The sequence below is a fragment of the Astatotilapia calliptera genome, chromosome 8 (assembly GCF_900246225.1).
Source record: "Astatotilapia calliptera chromosome 8, fAstCal1.2, whole genome shotgun sequence".
Lineage (NCBI taxonomy): Eukaryota > Metazoa > Chordata > Actinopteri > Cichliformes > Cichlidae > Astatotilapia > Astatotilapia calliptera.
In genome coordinates, this window is record NC_039309.1 from 236,025 (window position 1) to 255,439 (window position 19,415).

At 39.7% G+C, this 19,415-nt stretch overlaps 1 protein-coding gene across 1 annotated transcript; it reads right to left on the reverse strand.

Annotated features, from left to right (window-relative positions):
- Positions 1-4,487: 4,487 nt before the first annotated feature.
- dph3 (diphthamide biosynthesis 3) lies at positions 4,488-11,524 on the reverse strand. Its single transcript, XM_026178285.1, has 3 exons — positions 11,313-11,524; positions 7,192-7,266; positions 4,488-6,696 (listed from the first exon to the last, which is right to left on the reverse strand). The coding sequence occupies exons 1-3, from the start codon at positions 11,418-11,420 to the stop codon at positions 6,628-6,630; spliced, it is 252 nt and encodes an 83-aa protein (XP_026034070.1). The 5' UTR covers positions 11,421-11,524; the 3' UTR covers positions 4,488-6,627.
- Positions 11,525-19,415: the final 7,891 nt, after the last annotated feature.

Here is a 19,415-nt window from a genome sequence, read left to right on the forward strand (position 1 = left end):
AGTTTTAAAATAGGCAGGGACTATGCCCGAGGCCAAGGAGGTATTAATTATAGTAAGAATACAGGGACCAGTAGAGTAAAAGACATTTTTAAATAATGATGCAGGTAAAAAATCAAGAGAGCAAGAGGATAATTTTGTTGTACTAACTATTTTTCCCAGCTCTGGTAGTGAAACAGGTGAAAAACCTTCTAAAACAACAGGCCGAGCTGGCGTGGGAACAGACAGCGCAGACGCTGAAAAAGACAGGTTTTTCCTTATGTTGCTAATTTTTTCTAAAAAGAAAGCAAGAAAAGTTTCACAATCTTCAACAGAAGAAATAATAGCAGCAGGTGGAGCAGGAGTAATAATATTAGTAATAGTATCAAATAAAACTTTAGGATTACCTCTGCTCCTTGCAACCAACTGAGAAAAGTAAGCAGCCCTCGCAACTCTAATAGCATTGTTAAAGGAGGCTAAAAGATCCTTTAAATAGAGGAGATGAACATTTAAGTGAGTTTTCCTCCATAACCGCTCGGCTTTACGACAATTACGTTTTATAAGACGAATGTTGTCATTTAACCAGGGTACAGACTTGGAAACAGGCACAGGTCTCATTTTAATCGGACAGATTTCATCTAAGATCGAAAGACAATGATAATTGAATAGATCTATAGAAAAATCAACATCGTTTTGTGGGGATAATGTTAAATTAAAAACATCAGAGAACTTCTGTGCTGTGGAGGAGTCTAAAGTGCGGGAAATAACTGTCCGATGAACAGGAGACATAGGCTCATAAAAAGACATATTAAAAAAGACACAATAATGGTCAGAAATAAAAATGTCCTTAGAACAGATATAATCAATATTCAGACCCAAAGAAAAAACAAGGTCCAGTGTATGGCCTTTGTTATGTGTGGGGCCAGATACATGTTGGATAAAATGAAAAGAGTCCATGATACTGGTAAAACTCCTAGCAAAGCGGTCGGACTCATCATCAATATGTATATTAAAATCTCCCACAAGAAGCAATTTAGACAACCTCATAGTAGAGGACAGAAAATCACTAAACTCGGCTAAAAACGAGTTGTTTGGGCCAGGAGGGCGATAGACCAACGCACAGTAAAAAGGATCCTTCTTTCCAATTTTGATGAGCTGCAGTTCAAAAGACAGAAAGTGTCCAACTTTCACTGAACGGCAGTTAAAACGGCTCCGATATGCCACCGCGAGGCCTCCTCCACGACCAGATCCTCGAGGCTGGCTAATGACAGAGAAGCCATTTGGGCACATTTCAATAGTAGACGAATAATCCGACCCCCGTTGCCAGGTCTCAGTCAAGAACAGGAAGTCCAGATTTTTAGAAACAATAAAATCGTTAAGCACAAACGATTTATTCGTCAAAGATCGGGCATTAAAGAGCGCCATAGACAGCGGGGTGAAAACATTGTTGTTGGAAGAAGCTAGAGTTTCTCGAATTAAAGGGCGTAAATTCTCGGGATCAGACCCTTTACGTTCATATATTCCACTCACCGAGGGGATGAAAAGCCAGTCGGCAGGAGAGTCTGGATGAACCCTTCTGAGATAACACGGCCTTGGAAAGCCGGGCCCCCTATATCCAAGTAGGGCCTTGGGAGACAGATTCCTCTCCATATAGCTGTCATGTGCGTAGGCAACGGAAAACGCCCGACATCGCTTTCCAATTCGTCCCCGCCGCCAGAGGAGCCTAAGCTTCACCTGGATGCCCGATCTCTTTCCTCTTCTTCTCCGTAGTCTACGGGGAACGCTGAAAGCGCTGGCCGAAGATCCAGTCACAGGCAGAGGGTGGAAGGTACCAAAGGAGTGCGGAGAAAAGTGTGGAGAATGGAAAGTCCCACAAAAGGAAGGAGAAAAAACATCTTTGGCCGTCATTGACGAACGGATGGATAACAGCGTCAGACGATCGTAGACCAAGGCAGCCAGTACATCATTAAAACAGTTAAAAAACAGCAGAGTAGAAAGAAAAAACACGACAATAGAGCGAGACCAACTACACCCAGCAGCGGCGAAGCCAAACACAGGCGCCATCATGCCGGAAGTCTTTCTGAAAACAAGTCAGGTGGACAAGTGAAAAGACCAAGGAAAACCGATAAAAACGATAACAAAATAACGCTGAAAACCGATAAAAAACCCTGAAAACTATACATTTTACACCTGAGCCTCAACTCTCGCGGCCCGGTACCAAACGACTCACGGACCGGTACCGGTCCGAGGCCCGGGGGTTGGGGACCGCTGATTTACATCCTCTTCATGTTCTAATAACTCTCTATTCTCTGACACTATCCTTTCTTTTTCATTCTACATAAATATTATCTGAACTATGTCTTTTAACGAAAGTTTTAGCCGTCACATCTGCTTTTTCTTCATCTTTTACTGCTGTAACTTCACCATCACCTAAGACTGGATACCCATATTCTGTTTTAATCCCACCCATTCTTCTTATCATTGTCCATACTTGTCCTGTAAAATATCACAACATAGTGAAATTTAAATGATCAACTTCCGTATTCCAATTAATTTCATCCAATTCCTGGTTTGTAAGAAGCCTAAATGCTTCCCAATCTTCACTACCGAAACACCATTTCTGAAAACCACCTGCGTCAGACTTTTCAATACCCACATTTTTTCAGTTATTATATGATAGTGGTCAATTCCTAGTGTTTTATCTTTAACTACCTGCCAGATTGTGTGATCAGTTACTGATTTCATACCTGTTTTCATGTTAACTCTTGTATCCCTTCCAACCTCCTTCTAAACGTCAGTAAGACAAAGGAGCTGATAGTGGACTTCAGCACTAAGCAGGAGAGGAACTACCAGACCCCCGTCATCAACGAGTGCCCAGTGGAGAGAGTGGACAGCTTCAAATACCTCGGAGTTCACATCACGCAGGACCTGTCATGGTCCTGTCACATCAACACCGTGGTGAAAAAGGCCCGACAGCGTCTCTACCACCTCAGACGCTTGAGAGACTTCCAACTGCCCTCCAAGGTGCTCAGGAACTTTTACTCGTGCACCATAGAGAGCATCCTGGCGGGAAACATCTTAACCTGGTTCGGGAACAGCACCATGCAGGACAGACGAGCTCTACAGAGGGTTGTGCGGTCAGCTGAGCGCACCATCCGCTCCGAGCTCCCTGACCTGCACTCAATCTACAGCAGGCGGTGCTGGACCAAGGCCAGGAAGATCGTGAAGGACCTCAGCCATCCCAACAACAGACTGTTCTCTCTGTTGAGGTCAGGAAAGCGATTCCGCTCCCTGAAGACCAACACAGAGAGACTGAGGAGGAGCTTCTTCCCGCAGGCGATACGGTCTCTCAATCACACCACCACACAGTACTGACCCACACATACAGTTCTTACACACACACTGGACATTCTGGACATTGTTTTTGCACAACACTGGTCACTATATTCTTCATTTCCGGTTAATACTTGTACAGCTGCTGTTATTGTGTATATATTTATTTATATTTAGATTTCTTCATACATTCTTATATAGTTCTATATTGTGTATTGTGTATTTTGTTGTACAGTTATTTTATTTTCAACTTTAATTTATATATTTATCTTTATCTTATTCTTCCCAGTTAAATTTACCCTTCATTCTAATTTGTGTTGTACAGTTATTTCATTTTTAACCTTAATTTATATTTTATTCCTTCCTAGTTAAATTTACCCTTTTTAATTTTTCATATTTATTTCCTATCTTATTCATAGCCTTTTCCTTTTTTGTTCTCTTTAGGTCACGAGCAGTTGTCCAAGCATTTCACTACATATCGTACTGTGTATGACTGTGTACGTGACAAATAAAATTTGAATTTGAATTTTGAATTTGAACATTTAAACAAATAAAATTTCCATTGTCCATTAATTTTTGAATTACTGTTTCATTGTGGTCATTATTAGTACCCCATAACGAACTGTGTGCATTAAAACCGCCACACCAACATGCTTTTCTATTTAAATGGATATCAAGGTTCTCCATTCATTCAGGTGAAAGCCTTTTGCATGGGTTTTAAAAATGTACAATTTTGATGCTGTTCTTATTCCAAACTTCAACAACTATATATTCTGTTTTCCTTTTGCTATAAAAAAAAAAAAGTTTCACAACCTCCTCCATGAACCTCACTTCTGCCTCTGTGTTCACCACTATATCCTCTGATTACAAAATCTAAAGTCGGTTTTAGCCAAGTTTCCTGAATACAGATTATGTCTGGTTTCTTATTTAGAGTCTTAAAAGTCATTTAGCCTCATCTTCACTCAATTATTTACATCATCTCCAAGATCCAACTGTGACACATTATCATTTTAAAGATATAAATAAAAGTTTCTAAAAGTCATCCACCGTCAACCAGCCCCTTTCTTTACCGTGAAAAGGTACATAAACCAGTACTGGAAATTTTTTTAGGACGATCACACTCTCAAAAGCAAAAAAGTAGGTTGACTTATAATAGTTAAAATAAACTATGCATTCTGTCAGAGAAAAAACTTTATTTGCAAAAAATAAAATATCAGAACAATGTAGGCATGTTTCCTGTTAGAAAAAGTAAATACATCAAACTGTCTGAGCCTCTTGCGTTTAATACAGTAACTCCAAAAATAATTGCTAGCGTTTGACATCCCATACTCCTCAGCAGATATGGCGTCAGGATTCCCATGCCGGACAGACCACAGTAATTCAGACTGGGCCTTAAATTACTGATTTCATTTTTTTTAATACTATCGCTTCTATTTCTTAGAAGCAAGGACAGAACATGTATAAAAGAAAATACCCAGTGTCTCGCTGTTATCGTTGCTGTGGATTGTGAAGACCAGTATAGGCTATCCATTTAAACATGGAGATTCAAAGTGCACTTAAACAAATGTTGGCCTACTCTTTTATGATTTTAGACAAGAGAGAAACAGGCTGCTGGGTGAGCTACGCTGACTCATATCAGCAGACAGAGTATAGCCTTGTGCTGTAAAAACACGTCAATAAAAAATAAAATGGGCAGAAAAGTTCAGCTCTAAATCCTGTCCCTAATTTCTTTTTGTTACTTTCAACAGAAAATATTATTTGCTGTATTAAATGATTTCATGCTCACTCTAACCTGTGTGAGCTGGTATTGGCATTTCATGTAGCCAGAAACTTCCAAGAAAACTTTGGAGACAAGAATAAAAATGTGAAATAACCTGCATCCATTTTTACAGGTGACCTATTTGTTAACAACTCTCACTACAGATTAGAGTGCCGATGGAGATAGCTGTGAGATTATCTCAGAAACCTCGATGCAATTCCAACACAAACGTTTGAGTGTCTCACACACTCGTTTTGAGCATCACAACCTTCAGAGAACTTCACTGAATGCTGGGTTATGTAAATAAAACAGAGCACTTAGATGTATTAGGAGCAGCTGGTTGTTAGGGATCCTCTGCTCATGTTAGGGAGAGAGAGCGCTTAGGTGTTGCTGCCCTCTGCTGGATTGTGTATTGTATTCAACTATCTAAAAGCATTTTGATTGTAAAGGGTGTGAAGAGTAAAAACGGTGTTTACTGATGCTGAAACAGCTTCCTGCTATGAAAAGAGCAATTCAGTCTCCAGACGAGAAGATGTTTGACTCTCTGATCATGCAGTCACACTTTCCACCACGATCTTTACTAACCAGTCACCTCAATCATTAACCGACAATCACCAAGCTTACTGAAATCAAATTAAATTGATGAAATCAATAACTGAAATATCAATATAATTAATATTAATTTACTTTTATATTGTCTTTAAAAAAAAAAAGTCAGACCATCCTATCACAGATGTAATAAGAAAAGAATTTTCATGATCATTAAAAAATCTGGAGTTTGAAAATTTGAATGTTGCTTTGAATCAAACTCTCACCTAACGGAGGGGGGAGGGGCTTTATGGAAGACGCACACATGCTTTTTCTCTGAAAGTTTTCAGAGATATCGACTGCAGAGTGAAACTTTTATTGTGCTAACAAAGACTTTTTAATTCTGTGTTCAAAGGTCATATTATCCACAAACAAACAAAAAGTTTAAGTAAAAACTTTATTAATCCCACGGAGATGCCATGGAGCCAATCAGCACACGTCAGCTGATCGATTGAAACATTACTGATTCAGTAATTGTGTCATCACACAGTTTGTCCTATAGAGGGTGTCTGGGTTCTCTGTATGTGGAGGTTTTATATAAATATATATTAAAATATCTCAAAACTACAAAATAAAAGCTCTAAAGAAACCTGCCAGTCCTAAAATGAAGCTTCCTTCGTTCTCCTGAGCTTTAAAGTGAAAGACTGAATGTGCATTAAGAGTGGCGAGGTTGAGGCAGGAACCAACGCTTTGTTTTTTTTAAAGCGCAACCTTCATCTGTTCACAGCAAATGGCTCGGCTCCACGCTCATCCTCCCACATAATCCGCAGGAAGTCCATCAAACACATGAACGCCGCAACCTTGCGTCTTCAAAAAAATTTCATCTGGATCAAGTGTGATTTCATTCAAGATACATCTGGAGGAAATACAGGAGGCAGTGAAAGTCTGGCGTTTCCCAGCACCACCTGGACACAGCGTCGAGACGGGAAATGGTTAAACTGGGGTCTCTGTGAGGTCAAAGGTGAGAGGGTTCAGGATTGAACGACCTCCAGTTTGGCGTGTGACGGTGCTTCAATGATTTCTCCAACCTGGAAAAGATCCTGAAACACACACATACAAAAAAGCCTGTCATTCATTGACAGGTAGTGACGCCCCGTACTATCCATCTGTCTTAAATTTAAAGTTGTACTTTTTAAAAAAAAAATCAATAATTTACATGAACAATTCACCAATGATTTGCAGAATAAAAGCATGATGGTTTAATGTCCCCAACACAAAAAAGTAATGTAAAAGTACTTTTCAGAGGTTTTTGTGATGCTGTTGCATCTTTTCTTTTCTATCATGTTTTTTTTATTTGAAAGTTTTAACTGATCGATATAAAACTGTCCTGATCAAATAATGAGAAATTCTGGTGTTATCACAGGAAACATTTTAGATCAAATAAACACTGAAGGTACTTTAAATAATAAAACAAAGTGATTTCCAGCTTCTCTAAAGTGAGAATTTGCTGCTTTTCGTCACTTTACAAGAAACTTTTTAAATAACTGATCGTTGAGCCCTTTATGGATGAACTGATAAGAGGAAGTCACAGATACCTTATCATAGATGACTTTAACGATGAGCGAGCAGCTTGGACATGTCGCCACCTCCTCCCCGTTCTCCAGGTCCTCCTTCAAAATAAAAACAAATAAAATCTTCAGGTTTCTGTCAAGGTTTGAATGTTTTTGTGGTTTATTCCTCTCTCTTCCCCAATCAGTCCACGAGTGACATGTTTAGCCGCATGTTGTCCTTAAATTGCTATCGGAGTGGTGTCCAAAAAACAATGTGGGCTTCATAGATAACTGGGAAACTCTCTGAAGGAAACCTGGTCTTGTTAGGAGAGATGACATCCATCCCACTTTGGATGGAGAAGCTGTCATTTTGAGAATTCTGGCCAAATGTATTAATGTATTAATAAAAAGTTGCAGTCTGCAGCTTCTCTCCTCCTGTTACCTCCAAAAAACCCCATCTCAATAGAGACTGTGTCAGCTCCCAAACAAATGAAAAACAAACAAGAAACCAGCAACAAACACCTTAAACATAAAAAAAAATCAGAAAGAAGGAACAGTACAGTATCCACATCTGAACCAAAGAGTAAAACAGTGAAATGTGGATTATTAAATATTAGGTCTCTTTCCTCCAAGTCTCTGTTAGTACATGACTTAATAATTGATCAACAAATCGATTTACTCTGCCTTACAGAAACCTGGTTGTAGCAGGATGATTATGTTAGTTTAAATGAATCAACACCCCCGAGTCATTCTAACTACCAGAAACCTCGAAGCACAGGCCGAGGGGGCGGTGTGGCAGCAATTTTTCACACCAGCCTATTAATCAACGAAAGACCAAGACAGACTTAATTCATTTGAAAGGCTGATGCTTAACATTGTCCACCCCAGCTGTGAAACTCAGAAACCAGTCTTACTTGTTATCATCTATCGTCCACCTGGGCCTTACACAGACTTTCTGTCTGATTTCTCAGACTTTTTATCTGATTTAGTTCTCAGCTCAGATAAAATAATTATTGTGGGTGATTTTAACATCCATGTAGATGCTAAGAATGACAGCCTCAACATGGCATTTAATCTGTTATTAGACTCAATTGGCTTCTCTCAAAATGTAAAAGAACCCACCCACCACTTTAATCACACTCTAGACCTTGTTTTAACATATGGCATAGAAACTGAACATTTAACAGTGTTTCCTGAAAACCCTCTCCTGTCTGATCATTTCCTGATTACATTTACAATAATTGATTAAACAGCAGTGGAGAGTAGACTTTATCACAGTAGATGTCTTTCTGAAAGCGCTGTAACTAAGTTTAAGAATATAATCCACCCACTGTTATCATCTTCAATGCCCTGTACCAGCACAGAGCAGAGCAGCTATCTGAATGCTACTCCAACAGAGCTCGAAGTGGCAAGACATTTCACCCGTTGCCTACTGGTGGTGGTCAGAGGGCCCGGTGGCGCCAGTATCCGGCAGCCTCGCCTCTGTCAGTGCACCCCAGGGTGGCTGTGGCTACAATGTAGCTTACCATCACCAGTGTGTGAATGTGTGTGTGAATGGGTGGATGACAGGTTGTGTAAAGTGCTTTGGGGTCCTTAGGGACTAGAAAAGTGCTATACAAATACAGGCCATTGTTAATAATTTTACCTCCTCACTATGTACAACTCCGGATACTGTAGCTACTGTGAAACATAAGGCCTCAAACCCGAAGTACTTGACTCTGTGGTATAACTCTCAAACACGTAGCCTAAAGCAGATAACTCATAGGCTGGAAAGGAAATGGCATGTCACAATTTTAAAAGATCATCATTTAGCCTTTATAAAGCCTGTTGCTTTATAAGAAAGCCCTCCGCAAAGCCAGAACATCTTACTATTCATCACTGATTGAAGAAAATAAGAACAACCCTAGGTTTCTCTTCAGCACTGTAGCCAGGCTGATCTGAAATCTGTGCACCTGTCACATAAAAGAAATCATCAAGATTGTACGGTCACTCTTCTCCATCTACGACATGTTGCCATTCGTTTTCTGTCGCTTTTCTGGGGCTGGGTGATGGGGGCAGCAGGCCTCTCTCAGCTATCTCCAGTAGTTCTGGGTTCTCCCAGTAGGTCGTGATCTTAACACCTCAGCTGCCTCCTTTTAATGTGCAGGAGTAACATCTTTACCTGACACCCTCAAACTGACTGGCCTTCTCACCCCATCTCTGAGGGAAAGGCCAGCCACCCTTTGGAGAAAACGCATTACCTGATCAAACAATTGCAGGATTAAAAGTACCACAGGCCACCCAACACAAATGCTGCCTGTAAGAATAACCTCTCCCCTGAGAGCACCGCAGCAAAGCCGCAAGGTCTGAGGAATTGAACAGAGTTCAGAGAGACAAAGTGTAGGGACAGTGTAAAAACTGCAAGACCTGACTGCAGTCGCAAGTTTGGGATGCTTCGTGAATTACAAAGAAAGAACTCGTCATGAAGTCGGACTTTCCTGGATGAACCTTTGGATGGTGCTGAGCAGGCAAACACTATCAAAACTGATAAAGTCTGAGTTTCTTCTTGCTTATTCTGAGTATCTGTTTCAGTTTTAGAGTGTTCAGGTATGCCAGATGCATCCATACATGCATTTCTTCCAAACTATGTTTCTTTGTTTTAATGTTTCAAAAAGAAAAGAAAAAGAAGATCATCTCCATCAGTATATGACATATCACTAAAAACACCCAAACTCCATTAGAAAAAGTCTAAATTTCCCTCCTGTACACCCGTGTATTCTACCTGCAAAGAAATTAAATATCCTTCAAATGTCAGATCTCAACACAGAAGAGCCAACTCTTAGTCACTGAAGGCAGAGACCCACAAATAAGCTGCAACTCACTGCAGTTTTAGGATTTCTTCAGCCTGCTAACATGAAGGAAGTCTTGATATGGTGAACTGTCATCTTGTTCCTGAATTTAAGGCAAGGCAAGGCAAGGCAAGTTTATTTGTATAGCACAATTCAACAACAAGGTGATTCAAAGTGCTTTACAGAGACATTAGAAACAAGAACAAATAAAAAGCATGATTTAAAATTGATTAAAACAAGAATATAAACTAACTAACTAATTAACAAACAAACAAACAAACAAAACAGTATATAAAATCAAAACAGATAAAATCAGAACAGTAGATAAAATCAGTAGTTAAATGTAAGTTTTGAAATTTAAGCTTAAAGTGTGGATTTGGTGCTTTATTCAAATGCAGCTGAGAACAGGTGAGTCTTCAACCTGGATTTAAATAAACTGAGTGTTTCAGCTGATCTGAGGCTTTCTGGGAGTTTGTTCCAGATATAAGGAGCATAAAAGCTGAATGCAGCTTCTCCGTGTCTGGTTCTGACTCTGGGAACTGATAAAAGACCGGATCCAGATGACCTGAGGGATCTGGAAGGTTCATACTGGGTCAGGAGGTCATTGATGTATTTTGGTCCTAAACCATTCAGAGCTTTATAGGCCAGCATCAGAACTTTAAAGTCTATCCTCTGACGAATTTAAGAGAGCTAAAGTTCACTTCAGCTACAAGTTTCTACTATTTCAGAAAAAAAAAAACTACTTAAAATACCGTCTTTTCTACCTTAAACCATGTAAAACAAAGTTTCATGATGTCACAAGAAATGACTGATAATTACTCAGTAGGCTTTGATTTGTTTGAACGTTTTTACTCTCTTAAATTTGAAGACTTTTAAATGGAGTTTGGTTCCGTTCACTGACGTAGTTTCACTGCTGAGAATAAAGTATGGTGCTGGTTTATTATTTTCTATTCTTGTGTTTTTCTTAATTTTTGCTGCTCTTAACTTTGTACTGTCCACTTTTTTGTCGTGACCAAACACATTTCCCACGTGTGGGACTAATAAAAGTTTATCTTAACACCAAACCAAACTTCAGTCAAATAATGAGAGATTTTACGTCCCACCTCTGTGGCAAATCCGAAAGGAAGGTTGAAATACTTCTTTAAAAAAAAAACGGACATATATCAACGTGCCATCAATAAATCCCTGCCGAATCCAGAAGAAGACTGTATCGATGATGAAGGGAGTGGGAAACTCTGTTATGTCCTCCGTGTAAATCACCCACTATATGAAGATGTAAAAACAGGAGATTTCAAACTGAAGTTTGGTTTGTAGCTGTTAGCCGTGAGCTGAACTTACTTTGGTGATGGCGAAGCGGTCTCCGCAGGGACACGGGAAGTAATACGTCTCCGTATCCTCGTCGTATTCAAAGTCCTCGATCTCCACTTCGTCGTGAAACACCGACATTTTCCCCTAAACACACGCAAAGTCCACACAGAACAGCACCAGATCCGCACCGGCAAAGCGTGCCTGCAGCGCGGTGTGATGACGTACACAACCTCTGACTCAACGCTGACGCAACTATCAAAACAATAACACAAACGTGGTCAATGTAAAATAAGGAAAAGTGAAAAATAAGAGAAGTAAAAGAACAATAGAATAAGTTATAGTGACAATATTGAGTTTTAAAGAGCTAGAAATTTTTTTGTGTTTTTGCCATTTTTAACTACGACTGTAGATTGTAGTTCCCACTTATGTCCACTATAAGGAGCCAATTTATCAGAAAACCCAGCTCATATAATTTCAACCGTTGTACCTTTATATTCATAATAAATACTAAATAAATACACATGTAAAGGATTAATAGATACAAGTCAACCACACATTTAATAATAATAATAACAATAATAACAACAATAGCAATGATAATAATAATAATAATAATAAGAAGAAGAAGAAGAAGAAGAAAAAGAAGAAAACAAAGACATTTAGATGATGTTGAGGATCAGTTTTAAAGGGCAAATTCTCGAAACCTTTAGACTGTTTTTCAGTGGCATTTGCTGTTTTATGTGCTGGTGAGGCTCACCATTCAAAAATGTTTAAATTTGAGCCCAACAGAAACTCTGCTGACATGATTTCAGTGTGATTTAAGACCAAGGCTGAGATTGTCGAGGCTAGGCTGTATGGCGGGTCCAAACTCAGTTTTCATTGATGGTAATTCGCAACAAACAAAGAAAAACGCACACGGAGCAGAGCAGGAGAAAAACAAACACACAACCTGAAAATCAACAGAACAATGAGCAGCGTGACAGTGATGATGGATTGAAATGACCTGAAGATGATTTCATGAAAATGTTTTCATACTTTCTGGTGACACGGCTCGAGGTAGCAACACTGTCGACAAAAATAATTTCAATAAAGATTTCTTTATTAAAAAATGAAAATAAAAGCCAACAAATACAAATGAAACCTCTCATATCATCACTGAAATCTTCTAACTGTTGCAAAATTAAATACAAAGGAAGATATTTTATATGTTTGGATCAGTGAAAAGTTATTAAAATGACATTTTCCCCCAAAGGCCTCAGAATCACCTTTGATTACAACGAAGGCCCAGCCCACAGCCTGACGGTCACAGGAAGCTCTCACTTCCTCCAATCACAAACAAGCTGAGTCCTGAAACTTTCTCTGCACATGCTCAGTAGAGGTGTGGCAGCCACCAGATCCACCTATTGTATCAATTTGAAAATCCTAGGTGACATATTTCTCAAGTTGTAATGTTCACAAACTTGCCTGCCGGCCAACCCAGTGGGATGATGACAATACAAGTACCTCGGGCTGTGGGTGGACAATAAACTGGACTGGTCATGCAACACAGAGCACCTGTATAAAAAAGCACAAAGCCAACTGTACTTCCTCAGGAGGCTGAGGTCTTTTAACATCTGCAGGAAGCTCCTGAGGATGTTTTACCAGTCAGTGGTTGCTGGAGTACTTTTCTATGCTGTTGTGTGCTGGGGGAGCAGCACAGCAAAGAAGGACTCATCCAGGCTGGAGAAACTGATCAGGAGGGCTAGCTCTGTGGTCGGCATGAAGCTGGACACTCTGGTGACAGTGGCAGAGAAAAGGACATTAAAGAAACTGATGGACATTATGGACAATGCCAGGCATCCTCTGCACACGGCCATTAACAACCAGAAGAGTCTGTTCAGTGACAGGTTGCTTCTCCCCAAGACAAGAACTAACAGACTTAAAAACTCCTTTGTCCCACACGCCATCAGACTGTTTAACTCCTCTCTGGAGGGGAGAGGGAGGGGAAACAGGAGGACAAAGGAGGGGGGAACAACTAAGCTGTAGTGCCTCTTCACCTCACTGTGCAATACCTTTTGTGCAATACTTTTGTAAATAGTCAACAGTGCAATAGACTCAATACTTGAAATGTGCAATTCACTTGTATTTTTATTTTTTATTCCTATTTATTCTATTTATCCCCTTCGTATATTTTATTTATATTGTCTCTGTATTTATATATGTGTGTGTGTGTGTGTGTGTGTATATATATAATATTCTGTAACTCTGTAACTTCTGTCGGTGCTGTGCTTTTTTGGAAATCGAATTTCCCAGAGGAACCCACCCGAGGGATTAATAAAGTTCTATCTTATCTTATCTTACCCCATCAGTCATAACAACTATTACGAAATATTGATAGTTAGAATAAATGTCAGAAATTGAGAAGCTCAGTTTTTGTTACCCAGAGTGAAAACACACCAAACCCAGCTGTCCATGATGATGAGCAGCTGCAGATCAGGTTTCCTGAGTCGTCACAGTCCAGTTTGTTAAAGGTTTTAAAGATCCTGTTGCTTTGGGAGTCTGTGTGAAAACACCCAGTTCCAGTGCTTCAACAGGAGCCACCGATAAAATAATAATGAACATCAAAGCCGTTCAGAGGTTCATTTAACTGCTGCAGGCATCTTTCCAATGCCAAAGTTTATGGTTTCTTTTTTTTTTATCTGATATTTATTTTATTTTATATTTCCTGTTGGTTGCATTGTCTATTTATTAATGATTTACTTCAGCAGAAGAATGCAGAGTTTTAACTGAGTGCTGCAACCACTGATGTGGTCTTATCAGCAGGACAATAGGATTTTTCTTTTAGTGCCTGGTGGAGCCCACACTTGTCAGGTCTGATACTTACAGTTGTAAAGTGCATTCAAACAGGTTTTATGACCAACTTTAACTTTCATTCTTTGGATGCATGTGGCAACTCCACTAAATTGTGGTAGTTCACAGAAGTAATCTTCAGGGCCTTGATCTCAGCTATCTGGATCAAAATGTTGCACATGTTTAGCTACGAGCTCAAGCACTTAAGAGTGTGGACACTATTACTCCTTTCTGGAACAGGCAAGAATAAGCTGGTACTACTGGTATGTGAATCATGTGGCACTGTTCTCTGTGCTGAGAGCTTTCATACATAGTTAAAGTAGACAGAGAGTCAGAATCTGAGAGTCTGTGATTGACAGGGCAGTGGCAGCCTAAGTAACATTTAGGTTTTCCACAGGAAGGGCTTCTTCCAGAAACTAGGATCAGCAAGCTGTAGTAATGGATGAATGTAAGCAGATGGAAAAACAAACAAACAAAAAATACAAAGCAGGTATGAAATTATTTCACAAAGAGTAATCAACTGAACTAGACTTGTTACCACAGTATCAGTTGTAACAGTTTGGCAACAGGTGAGTGGAGAACTGGCTCTTGTGCTCCAGGAGGTGATGAGTGGATGTGAAACAGATGTGTCCACCTGCCACTTGGCACACGCGAGGAAGACATACCTCCAGGCTAACCCACTAGGAAGTTTGACTGCCATTTAAACTCACATGTACACAAAGAAAGGGAAAGAGGAGGCTATAACTATCACATTCATAGTGGTGTAGAGAGGAGGCTGAACAGTTCTGGAATTTTTTAAGTCCCCCTTTAGCGTCTGGCTAGCAGGTGTAAATAGACCGCAGAGTGCTGGCCTGATGAGTTAACTCTTCTGTGTTGTGCTAACTCATCAGGCCAGGGCTCCACAGTCTATTTACACCTACAGGCCAGTGGACACTGTTTCAATGATGAGGATGTACACATCCTAGACAGGGAGGAACGCTGGTTTGAGCGTGGAGTCAAGGAGATCATTTACGTGAAAAGGGAAAAACCATCTCTGAATCAAGGAGGGGGCCCAACGTTACATCTTTCACCATCTTACAATGCTGTGATTGCAGCCATTCCCCAACTCTCTGTGAATGGTACTCATAGCCACTGATTAATGGCCATTGATCAATGGTCATGACAGTTTGCATATTAATAATTAAGCAACTGACCTCATAGCCCATTTTTCGTCAGCTGTGCTAGTTTCAGTCATTGTGCAAATGTACTGTTTATAAGATTATGGAAACCTGCAGTCAGCTGAGACTGAAGAAGTCACTTGGATGAGTGACAAAACGTTTCTTGCACTGAAAACACCACGTCCAGATGAGCAGAATCAACCTTTTGGAATTTCCTTACCTGGATTATTGAGCATGCTCGATATTACAGAGTTATAATATTATAGAGTAATGATATACCAATACGAAAATTATCCAATAATATTTAATCCATCCATCCATCCATTTTTTTCCGCTTATCCAGGGCGGGGTCGCGGGGGCAGCAGCCCAAGCAGAGAAGCCCAGACCTCCCTCTCCCCAGCCACCTCTTCCAGCTTGTCCAGGGGAACACCAAGGCGTTCCCAGGCTTGCCGAGAGTGTCCTGGGTCTGCCCTGGGGCCTCCTCCCGGTGGGACATGCCCGGAAAACCTCACCCAGGAGGCCCCCAGGAAGCATCCTTGTCAGATGCCCGAACCACCTCAACTGGCTCCTTTTGATGTGGAGGAGCAGCGGCTCTATTCTGAGCCCCTCCCGAATGGCCGAACTTCTCACCCTATCTCTAAGGGAGCCAGCCACCCTTCGGAGGAAGCCCATTTTCCACTGCTTGCATGCGCAATCTTGTTCTTTCGGTCACTAGCCACAGCTCGTGACCATAGATGAGGGTAGGGACGTAGATCGACCGGTAAATTGAGAGCTTCGCTAGAGTGTAGAGAGCTGAGTGTAAAAAAAAGAAAGAAAATTTAATCTCAGACCAAAAAAGGTTTACTCTGCTGTTCTGCTTTTTCATCTGTGTTAATTTTGGTCTGCTGTATTGTACAACATGATCCAACACATACCGTGGATGCTCTTTATGTTCCTCCAAACTTTGCCAGAACTCCTTTTAGCTCCACTGAACTGCAATCAGGGGCGATTCTAAGATCAGAGCTTTGGGGGTGCTGAGCACCCAGAGAGCTGCCCAGCCAGGCAAGATAAACTTTACTCGTCACGACGAGACTTCTTCCCTGTCTCTGTGAGTCCCTGCATCCTTAAATGTCTCCAGTTGTCCCGAGTTCCGTCTGACTGTCTCCTTGGTGCATTTAAACCCCTGTTCCTCCCTGTCCTCATCGTCTGTTGTCTTCGTTTCCGTTATCAGTCATTAGAATTTTACCATCTCTGTGCAAGTCTGCAAATTTCTTTATTAAATCATAAGATTCTTAAATTCATCAAGTCTCTCTCTACCTGGGTCCTCGTCACAAAACATGACATCATTGTTTTGTACATTTTAACACAGTCCCCATATTTGTGAAAGAAAAGCAAAACACTTTTTTTTAAAGTCTGTAACAAAACCATCAAATTTGATAAAGGTTATTTAAATGCTGCAAAAGAAGAATGGATTGGAATAGAAAAAATAGATATCCTAACCTTAATTACTGGGGGAGAATAATGAATGATGATCATAGTGAGTAAGAAGTAAACTGAGTGCATTTTTTGGACAGAGATTCACTTTTAATATGTATGTATAATATAATAGATACATAAAAATACACTCCAAAAATAGAGTCCTTGAAATGTACAAAATATTGATAAAAATAATTATAAAAATGGAGGCAACTTTGCCTATGGTACAATGTATACAATGTATGAAAAGATCTTTACTGCAGATACTACTATGGCTCTGCAGACTTTTTTCTTTTATTTTAATGTCGCCTCACCTTGAGATTGGCAAATCACTTTTGGTGGTCAACTCTCTCAAGCAGTTTAACAGTTTCTGTTTTGCCTGTCACTGTACCCCAGGGAACAGTGACAGGATTAATCTTTGGTCAGTGCTGAGTAAACACTGTTAAAACGGAAAAGTCTGAGTTGGGTTTTTCTTCCTTATTCTGAGTATCTGTTTCCGCTTTAGAGTGTTCAGGTATGCCAAATGCATCGAGACATTTCTTCAAAAATGTGTTTTTCTGTTTAAAAAAAAGGAAAAAGAATATCATCTCTATCAGTATATGAAACATCACTATAAATACAGAAATTGTATTAGAAAAAGTCTACATTTCCCTCCCATACACCAGTGTATTTCCATTGCAAAGAAATGGGATATCCTTCAAATGTCAGTTCTTAACACAGTACAACCTACTTTTAGTCACTGAAGGCAGAGACCCACAAACAATTTGCAACTCACTGCAGTTTTAGGATTTCTTCAGCCCGCTAACGCAAAGCAAGCCTTGATATGTTACCGCCGTGAAGTGAGCTGTCATTTGTGAGCCACGATAAAGCAAGCCGCCTTATTTCCGCCACATAAATTTTCCACACATTTCTGCACTAAGCTTTACGGTAGCACTTCTTCTTTGTTGTTGATCACAAAAAAAATGCACGAGCACACCCATGCGTGCACGGACATCTCACACACATGCAAGCACGCAGGCACACATGCATGCACGCATGCACGCACGCACGCACGCACGCACGCACAAACGATTTGGAGGTCTTTTCTGCAGGAAAAATGAAGCTCAAGGACAACTGTTTTTCCTAGTGTTAATTCATTATTCTTTTCAGTTTGGTTAGCAATGTGAATCTTCATTCATCTCAATCCGCAGCAAAATACCTGACAAGTTTAAGGTCAGTTATGCTCAAATTCAATACAGTCAATGCAATATAATCACATTATATTTAAAATATCATTAAAAAACATCCTGATAGTTGATGTGAAACTTTCAACACATTCTTCCTCTCTTCCACCTACTTTACGTGCTGTAACATTCCTCAGAAATTATAGGATAGTTATACTCAAATTCAATACAGTTACTCAGTATAGCATCATATTAAAAAAAAAAAAATCATCAAGCATCATGAATAAAATCATCATTTTTCACTCCATGGACAAAGGGCAAAAAAAATGCCCCCCCCCCCAGTAATAATATCATGTGACCACAGTCCATTTAATGCGCGTGGGATCCAAAAACACAGAAAGAGACCAACAAATAAAAAATAAACCTCTCAGATCATCACTGAAATTTTCAAACTGCTGCAAAATCCATTAAAAAAGGAACATATTTTATATGTTTTGATCAGTTAAAAATTTATTAAAATAACATTTTCCCCCCAAAGGCCTCAAACGGAATCAGCCCTGATTACAACAAAGGCCCAGCCCGCAGCCTGACGGTCACAGGAAGCTCTCACTTCCTTCAATCACAAACAAGCTGAGTGCTGAAACATTCTCTGCACATGCTCAGTAGAGGTGTGGCAGCAGAGGTTTCAACATAGAGCTGATATTACGGGTATGGAAGTTGAAGATATTCTTTTTTTTTTTTTCCAGTTTTTTGGATCAATTTAATCTTCAGGTTTTGGTTGAAATGATTTTTCTTTGATTTCTTGTTTTTATTTTTGTAATCTTCTGATTTCTGTTTTGTTGAATTTTTGGATTCTTGTTTTGATTTGTTTTCTTTAGCTTTTGCGATTGCTGTTGATGGTTCTTCTAATGATGGCTTTCAGGTTTTCCATCCTGTGTTTCTGGTTTCATGGTCTTGGATATTTTTATTATCGGTGAGAGTTTCTGTCTTCATGTGACAGTATGTGTTGATAAAAGCTACCCTGAAGGCCTGTGATGGGACTTTTGTGATCCTTTGTTTGAGATGGTTTTTAATCTAAGCAAATCGTTGTGTTTGGATAAAGGCTGTTTTGAGCCAGACATTATTTCGGCTGTGTCTGAGGAAGGTAACGTAGAGCACAACAAAAGCCTGTTCTAAGAAAAAAAAATACAACCTTAAAAATGCATAATGTCCACATTTTCAATGAAAACAGGTATTGAATTTAATGAATTAATATCACATTGAAACTTCCTCAGTTGACACTCATATAAACAAAAGTTGCATTTTTGCATTAGCTTTCTTAGATTACACTGTGTAAGACCTCATTTAATGCACTAAATCCACCATCTGTAAGATGACATCAATCAAAGCAGCCGACAAAAGATTAAAAACAACAAATTGTCAGATAATTAACAATTATTCCAGACACAGATGATAAAATTTGTGTTTTTTGTAAATAATCATCATTTACTAAGAGTGAATTACTCCATTAAGCAATCTGATATTACTGA